At 43.8% G+C, this 9,510-nt stretch overlaps 1 protein-coding gene across 1 annotated transcript in view; it reads right to left on the bottom strand.

Annotated features, from left to right (window-relative positions):
- Shroom3 (shroom family member 3) overlaps positions 1-1,409 on the bottom strand; it is a 286,870-nt gene extending 285,461 nt beyond the window's left edge. Inside the window, exon 1 of the mRNA XM_029477237.1 lies at positions 861-1,409. Within this exon, the coding sequence (XP_029333097.1) occupies positions 861-1,025 (165 nt within the window). The 5' untranslated portion in view covers positions 1,026-1,409. The remainder of the gene's footprint in view (positions 1-860) is intronic.
- Between the last annotated feature and the right edge of the window lie 8,101 nt (positions 1,410-9,510).

Genomic DNA, 9,510 nt, shown 5'->3' with positions numbered 1-9,510 from the left:
CCCTCTTCTGGTGTGTCTGAAGACAGACACCCATATATATTAAATAAATAAATAAATACACCAGCTCTAAAAGATCAATGGGATCATAGTGAATAACCACTTGATTTTAAAGTCAGACTTTGACAATATACAGAGGGACAGATGAGGTGTCTTGCCCAGACTAAAAACCACTTTAAATCCTTCTGTATATAAAGCAATCAATTCTCCAAAATTATTTGTTTGTTTGGTTGGTTGGTTTGGTTTTGGGGCCAGAATCTTGCTAACTTGATCTGGGCTGAAAATCTTGCCTCTGCGTCCGCCCCCCCCCCCCCCCCCCCCCCCCCCGCCCCCGCTGAGTTTGGTGACCTGCACCATCACCACCATCACCACCACCACCACCACCACCATCACCACCACCACCACCACACCTGGGTTAATGATCTAAACTTAAAAGAACATTTCAAGCAGTTTTAAAGCTGGGTCTTCTCGGTTGAAGGGCGAGATTTTTCTGACCCGGACTGTGTACTATGCCATGAGGCTGCTGATCTTTAATCTGATTTATAACGGAAGGCTCATGTGGGAACTGATCCTGCATTTCATACACGAGAAGAGGAGATTAGCCATCAATTGAGCACATTTTTCCTGGGGATTTCACAGAATAAATGAGCTAGACACACTTTTCTCCCAAACACCAAACTATCCAAAAACATTTCCAGATAATCAGAAAGTCATGAGTCAACAAATTGGGTAGTTAAGTGCAGTTCAGGCAACGAACAGAAATTTTCTTTTCTTTCGTTTTTTGACAAATCTGACACAACCTTAAAAGCTACAAACAAAAAACCACAAGTTGGTTGCAGACAATACTGAAAGCAGAAACTTACCTTGGAAATGATTAAAGGTTCTCCACGCTCCAGGCCACCTTTCAGGGTGAAGCCCCAGGGAGCCCCTCCCTCTAGGAGCGCTTCCAGATAAACGAATCTCTCCGTGGGGGTCCTGCTGGGGTTTGGCGTGGCGCTAGGCTCCTCCAAGTTCTCCGGAGTCTTCATCGCGCCAGAGGCATGGTCAAGTCGGCTTCGGTTTAAAGTGCCTGACCCAGAGGGAGGCAAGAGGAGCTTCCCTGCTGGGTTAGATCGCTCAGCACGCTGCCCTCAGGCCAAGAGAAACTCAGTCCCCGCAGCGAAGCCTGCGGCTCCCCGGGGATGCTTCTCCCACTACACCCGCTGGAATTCAGCGGAAGTCCCGAGTGGGGTCTACCCACTGCGTTCACACCGACGTCCCCCAGGGTCTCCGCAGACTGCTTTCGGCTCCCACACGCGCCAAAGCCTTGTCTGTGTTTTTGGTTTTTAACCGAGAATAGTAAAAAGCCTTTCACCCTGTCTAGGAAGAAAGCGGCAGAGCCGCAAAGGAATACCTCCCTTTTTTTTTTTTTTTTTTTTGATTGATCACCAACCCTTTCTTCCGGAGGGAGTGAAATTTACCATGACAATAGCGTCCGCCCTCCGCAGAAGCCGCATTTAAAGAAAGCCGGCGCTAGCGGTGCTCCTGTTGCCCTCGGAATGTTCGATCCTGTCCCCGGGGGGCGGAAAGGCTGTGCGAAAACTTTGTACCCATTTTTGTCAAGCATAAAGTTCAGCGCTTGCTTCTCGGGTTAGGGGAGGTTTGTAAGAGGAAAGACTGGGGGCGGAGGGGCGCGGGCGGCTTGGAGCACAGAAATCCTTAGTGTCTGGAGGAAGTCACCCCCAAATCTCAGCGATGCGATGCGCTTCTTTTCTTTAGCATTTTCAGCGATGGTGGGTCCCTCTGCAGCCGCCTGGAGCGAGAGTGCGGGTGGCAGAGGAGTGCGCTCTGCCGAATTCAGCCACAAAGACCTGGCAATCAGAGCCGGCCTACAGTCGATAACACCGAGGAAGCTGAAAATACAGTACAGATGGCTAGAAATAGTTACCAGAAGAGCCCCGCCTCTTAACTAATTAAAGCAGAACTTCGGGCAAGCGTTGGAATTTTGAAAATCCCTCCAGGCACTTCTGCTGGGCCGCCAAGTCTGAGAGGCTGCTCCTAAGCAGGTCGGGCGAACTTTCAAGTGTCAAGGGCTTTATTGATTTCATTAGAAGAAAATACCACAAGCTGCATAAGATCCGCCTCTCCAGACAAACTGCTTTGCTATGCAAACTGAGGAAGACTTTTTCTTCCTTAAACTGTGGTCTACCCAAGATTGCTTGATACCTGCTATTAAGTACTAGGCACTCGGGGCGCAATGTTCCTCTGACTCTAGGTTATCAGTGTAACTTTGTAATAATGCTATATAACATTTAACGTTACTTTCCAATCAGAGTGTGAGCAGTATATGGTAGCTATTTGTCTTGCCCAGAGTCCTCTGAGATTATTGGGACAAATTAGAATTCTTTTCAAGAAAAATATTTACCCAAAGTTTTTCTACTTAAATTTGTGATGAGTTTTATTTTTCAGTACTGAAGTTTAAAATGATAGAAATGTAATAAAAAATTGATTTTGGTGTTTTTACTTATAACGAAGAGCAGATACTACGGAGCAAGTAAGACTGTGAAATTGGGACAGTGTAATAATGGGCCAACTAAACGGCTTAGAAAGTAAAGCACGCGCGCGCACACACACACACACACACACACACATACACACACTGTTCAAGCCTAACTATCAAGGTTCAGTTTCAGGAGCCCACATAAAAAGCCAGATGCACGAGTGTCCATCTGTAATCCCAACCCCTCTACACCAAGGTAGAAGGCACAGGCAGGAGAATGGCCTGGAAGTTTCATGTCCAAATAGCCTAAGAGTACAAGCACAGCTCCAGAGACAACAAAAGACCCCACGTCAAGAAGGTGGACAGCTAGAACTGAGTCCCCAAAGTTATCTTCTACACACCATGACACAAGTATGTTCAGACTCAGACATGCATACACCCACATCTTATGTACACACGCACACAATAAATAAACACATGAGCTACACCTGTGATGCTTAGGCTGGCATGGGGGGAGTGTAGCTCAGTTGTTAGCGTGCTTGCTTGGCATACATGAAGCTCTACTTAGTACCACATCAGCAGCATCTGAAGGTCAAGGTCATAAAGTTCACACGAGACCCTCCTATTCCTCCCTCCTCCAAAGGCTAACATTTAATATACAGCACAAGGCCTGTATTGTTTTATTTTATTACTGTTTGCACTAATAACGTTACCCAAAGGGCCCAATAGCAGGGAAAAAATATCATTTTTATATAATGGTAATCTTCTAATGGAAACAGGTAAGCCAAGTGAAAGTGGTAAACCCGAGTTGATCCTTAAGGGTAATTTAGGATATTTTTATTGATACTTCCTTAGGCTGTTTTTATTGATACTTCCTTCTGCAGCTTAATTTGTAAACAAAGACTGAAAGGAAAGCTGGGCATGGTGGTGAGGGTTTGTAGTCCCACCTAAGCTGGAGAATCGTGAGTTCTAAAAGTTCAGCCTTAGTAATACAGCAATATTATGTCTAAAAAATAAAAAACAGTGGGGTGGGCTCAATAGGTTAAGCACTGTTATGCAAGTGAGGTCTAACACCCTCGTAAAAGCCAGCCACAGTGGTGCCTGTGTCCATGATCCCCGTTCTCCCACCGGCAGACCAAAGATGGTGATGGATAACCCGGAAGCTGTAAGTCAGCTAGGAAGTCGATAGTATGAAGCAGAGACCCCATCTCAAACTAGGTAGTAGGCAAGCAGCGACACTTAAGGTTGCCCTCTGACCTCCACATGAGTATCCTGAAGGCGTTTGAACGCGCGCGCGCGCGCGCGCGCACACACACACACACACACACACACACACACATTATAGTATGACTTTTTCCTCTGGGTTTCACAGGGTCTTCACACTGTCACTTTGGTATGGAGGTAACTTGACCTGGCAGCCATGGTGTGCCTGTGGAGGTCAGAGGACAGACAACTAATCGGAGGGAGTAGTTCAAGGATTCCCCACCTAGCTTCTTCCTGATTTGGAAGAAAGACCTCAGAAGAAAAGTGTCACCGTCTCTCTTTTCTGATTTCTGCTACATCCTTATCCTTCTGCCTCATATTTAGACTTGTCTCTACTTTACTAATTAAAAAAAATCATTTTCATAATAGACACACCCCATCAGGTGACAACTACACATGTGGGTGCTGGGAACTGAGTTTGGGTCCTTTAGAAAAGCAGTAAGTACTCTTACCTGGTGAGCCATCTCTCAGCCCCCAGTGTCTGCTTTTATGTGTCCAGCCTACTTAATGTGTTTTGATGGTTTATTTCTACAAATGTATTCCACTCCCTTTGCTTTGTTTTGTTCTGAGACACAGTCTTGTGTGGCCCAGGCTGACCTCAAACTCACTCCATAGTCAAGGATGACCTTGAATCCTGATCTTCCTGCCTCCACCTTCCAAATGCTAGGGTTACAGGTGTGTACCACCATGCCCAGTGTGTGTGTGTATGTATGTATGTATGTATGTATGTATGTGTGTGTGTGTGTGTATTTGACAAATTCTGCAAGGTCTATCTTACAAGTCTCATCGTGTGTCCACAGAGGAGAAATATAGCCACAACACCTTGCTCCCCGCCTAGCATTCCCATACTCAACTCTTTCAAATGCCATAGTATCTTTCTATTTTTACTATTTTTTTTTTGCAATGGGTATATGTGCATCAGGGATACAAGGGCCTTTCATGCTCTCAATGACAACAGCTCTGCCTTCAAGCTACAGCTCCTACTTTTGCTGACATCTCTAATACAATTTTTATTTTATATATTTATTAATGTTTGTTTTGTTGAGACAAGGTCTCACTATATAGCTGTAACTGGCCTGGAGAAAGCTCCGTAGACCAGGCTGGCCACAGACTCACAAAGATCCAGTTGCTTCTGCCTCCCAAATGTTGGAATCCTAATTAGTTTTCAAAGCATTGAATTTTGGTTGTTTTTAACTGCTCAAGAACGTCTCTGAAAATGAAGCCAGGGTGACATCTAGTGGTCCTTCTGGGCCACCGATTTATTCAAGTCATTGCAGACAAGATGTTGAAGTACAGGTTGGAATAAATTATATAGTCTTAGAATGATTCTGAACAATCTAAAACAAAATACAGCTTATTTTAAAGCTTGCCCATTTCTCTAGGCAATATTTTATACACAAAAAGAGTCAACTCTTCATGAGCCTTCCTAAGATGGCCTTAGGTAGCCGGCAGCTCCTGGCCTGCAAAGGCCAGAAGTGGTTTACACACTGCCCCTGAAAGCAGGTTCTTGGGAAAAGCATGAAGGCACGGAAGTTAGTTTATTCCAATAGGATCTCCATGGTGGAACTTTCCCTGAAGTGCAGAGCCATAGAACATTATGATGGATACTTCCCCATAACTGGGGTTCAGTGAGAATCAAGAAGGAGAACAAGGAACAGACAATGTACAGCACCTGCTCCTCAAGCTACAGTAAGGCCCGTGTCACAATAATCACAGCACAGATAATCAAAATCTTTCAGAAGGGATCTACCGTGATTGTAATTGCCACGGCAGTTTTATCAGCGTACATCGGGCATGACTCATGGATGCTATACTCATGATGCACACCTGCCACCCCAGTGCTCAGCCACAGAAACAGGAGTATTGTCAATTCAAGGGCAGCTGGGCTACATGTGACATTCCAGGCCAGTCTGGGCTATGTAGGGATACCCTTGTCTCAAAAAGCAAGCAAGAAAACTAGCAACAACAAAAACAGACAGGAAGACACGCACATATACTTACTGTACAAGGACTTCGAGGATTCCAGGAACACACGAGCAAATAACTCCATGTGATATGTACATGTTATATATGTATATATGTATGTGTGTGTATATATATGTGTGTGTATATATATGTATATGTGTATGTATGTATATATACAGAATGAAATTCTCTGGGCATGGTGGTACACACCTGTAACCCTAGCATTTGGAAGGTGGAGGCAGGAAGATCAGGATTCAAGGTCATCCTTGACTATGGAGTGAGTTTGAGGTCAGCCTGGGCCACACAAGACTGTGTCTCAGAACAAAACAAAGCAAAGGGAGTGGAATACATTTGTAGAAATAAACCATCAAAACACATTAAGTAGGCTGGACACATAAAAGCAGACACTGGGGGCTGAGAGATGGCTCACCAGGTAAGAGTACTTACTGCGTTTCCACATGACCCAAGCTTAGTTCCCAGCACTTGTATGGTGGCTCACAACCACCTGTAATCTAGTTTGAGGGGTCACAACTCCATTTTCTGGCCCCAAGGGCACCAGGCACGAATGTTGTACATATATGTTCATGTAAGAAAAACCCTCGTAGAAATAACATAAACCTTTTTTAAAAAGCTCTATTTGCTTATACATATGAGCAGTGCCTACAGCAGACAAGGCCATAGACACAGAAACTAGAACAATGATTGCTGGGGTTGCAGAAACTAGAATATAATAAGCACCAAGTTCCAGCTGGGGAAGAACAAAGTTTCAGAGAGGACTGGTCATGATGGCTGCAGATCGCTATGTGCTTAAAACAAAACAAAACAAAAACCAAATACAATAAGCAAACAAACAAAGAACCAGCAAAAGAGTGAGTGAGCTAATGCCACTTATAATAAAAATGCCAAAAATGGGCCCATGGGCCAGTGAGACAGCATAATGGGTAAATGTACTTGTAGCCAAATCTGACCGACTGGCTTTAATATCTCGGACACACATGGTGGAAGGCAGGAGCCAAGGCCTGCAAGGTGCCCTCTGACCACCACATGTGCTCTATACAAATAAACAAACAAATAAATGTAGTTTTCAAAAGGTTAAAATGATCATTTTATGTATATTTTAACATACTCTTAAAAGATAGTGTTGTTGGAGTTGTGATATATATATGATATACATATATGTATATGTATGGGATATATATGGGGTATGTGGCATACATATTTAAAATACTGTTCTAAGCAACTCTGTTACATTAAAATGTACATAAAACAACCATATATGTATGTATGTATGTATGTATGTATACATACATACATACATATATATGTATGTATATATATATATATGTATATATATACATATATATATATGTGTATATATATATATATACACACACACATACATACCATATGTAGGTGTGTATTTTGCAGCATTTGCATAGCATATATGATTGGAATATGATTCCTAGAACAACAGGGGAAAAATGCTCAGTAGCATGACTGGAGAGATGACTCAGTGGTTTAAGAGCACAGGCTGTTCTTGTAATGAAATGTGATTGGAATCACAACTGCCTGTGACTCCAGTCCCAGGGAATACAACACCTCCTTGGTGCAAAGATATATATACATACACACACACACACACACACATATACATATACATGTATATGTATACATATATATGAAATATGATTGGAATGTATATCTATATATATGAAATGTGATTGGAATGTATTATATATATGTATATATATATGTGTATATATGAAATGTGATTGGAATGTGTATATATATGAAAGACACCCACACACATAACATTTAAAAATTTTAAAACAAACAAAAAGAACGAGATGATATACTATTCATCACTCATCACTTAAGCCTGGTGCCTATCAACGTCTGTGCAATAATGAATGGCTGCTTAAGGAATCCTGGATCCCTTCCTTCCTCTTTAAGCTCTTTGTTCTATAAGGCAAGGAGGTTTTGTTTTTATACAGTTCTTGCCCTGCGAGTATGAAGACTGGAGTTTGGGTCCTCAGCACCCACATATTCAAAAGCTTGGGGAGACAGAGACAGGAGGCTCTCTGGGTCTTGCTGGTGGGTCAGTCTAGCCAACTGTGAGCTCCAGGCTCAGTAAGAGACCCTATCTCAGGAACTAAGGTGGAGCCCGCAGTATGGCTCAGCCGGGAAATGGACTCACCTAGCAAGCTTGACTCCCTGTGTTAGATTCCAGAACCTATGTAAAAAGGCAGAGGGAAAGCTCTCTTCGAGGAAGACACCCCACACTGACCTCTGAGCTCCACTTGCACCCCTACTATAGTTAGTGTTCTCTAGAGGAACACAGTGAATGCATATTTAGGCGAGGCTTTATTACTTCGCCTTTCACAGTAAGGTCTGTATCCCTCTGAAGATGCTGAAAACCCAGGACCTATTTAGTGTACAAGGCTGGGTGCCTTAGCAACCCTAGGCTGGCACAGGAGGCCTGGGGAGCCCCTGGTTTTCAGTCCACATGGGAAGGTTAAAGAAACTGGGTTCTGATGGTAACAAAGGATTGTGGGGACAACCACAAACTCACCTTTGGAAGGTTTCCCTTCCACCCCTCCTAACTGGGCTGGGACCCACATTTAGGCTGAGTCTTCCTAAGTCACATAGCCCGATCAAGAGAAGAAAAAACTTTAATCAGGGTACAAACACACACAAAGTGAGACAGCAATAAGAGTCACGTGTTAGGTAATTAAAATGTTTTTATGCCATAAGAACACACTTATGTTTTGATAGAAATGAAAAGGTTTAAAGGAAACTAATTGGAACTTGTTTTCAGTCTAGTCACAGAGGCTAGCCATTTAAGGTCCTGCTTGGTGATTATAGTTTAATTTCCTGTTTATGTACTTGACGCTATAATCCTAGTTGTCTCCAAGGCAGTAAGCGGTATGACAAAAGTCTTCAATGGTACTTCATAAACTGTTACAATTTGTAATTGCATTACATAAAAGTGTTTGATATTTATAGTCAATTTATACACTGTATATGTGTTGATTACCCTAACCTTGATAGTTAAGAGAATCCAACATCACAAAGCAAAAGTTTGATCTATACACTTCTGTAAGAGCATAGTCTAAGGCAGAAGGATTCCAAGTTTGTGGCCACCCTGGGCAACATGGGGAATCTCTGTCTTCAAAACAACAACCCCTACAGGTTGTATCTCTCATCTTCTGCCTCTTTGGAACTCTTTCTTTGGGATGCTAATTTGAACAGCACGCTGGAGTCAGAGTGTACAGTCGTTAAGAGTTAACGACAGTAACCGAAGCACAGAAGAGGAAACAGCTCTCCGAAGGCAGAAAGGTCAGCTATCCTGAGAACTCTGAACCTGAAAAAACAGTCCGGAAGTGCAACTTAAAAGCACAGGCTAAGCACAGGCGAGCTGCAAAATGCAAGTTATTCTGTTAGCTTGAACAGGCAGGGGTGGGGTGGGGTGGGGTAGGGGGAGTAGACTGCACAGGTGAATAAGGATGTCAGCCTGCCCTTCCCTCAGAGCGCAGGTAACAGAGAGGATCTGTGTCATTTGGTAGCTGGGAGGATCTTTGTGGGGCCTCTGTGAGGACGACAGGAGAGTGAGGTTAGCTAAGGAGTCCGGTTGCAGGGCAGTAGTAAGCGAGGAAATGTGGCTTGTTGGGCCTCCCTGGTTGCCTTGGCGACGGGGTAGGGGAGGGGGAGCACGTAGCAGTCCGGGGGCGTGGTCTTACAGGCTGCCTGCCCCGCCCCCTCACGGGCAGCGCACTCTCTCGCTCTCTCTGTCTCTCTCTCTCTCT

Source organism: Mus caroli, chromosome 5 (genome assembly GCF_900094665.2).
Source record: "Mus caroli chromosome 5, CAROLI_EIJ_v1.1, whole genome shotgun sequence".
Lineage (NCBI taxonomy): Eukaryota > Metazoa > Chordata > Mammalia > Rodentia > Muridae > Mus > Mus caroli.
Note: the sequence above shows the minus strand (reverse complement) of the source record. Positions and strands in the feature narration are given on the sequence as shown.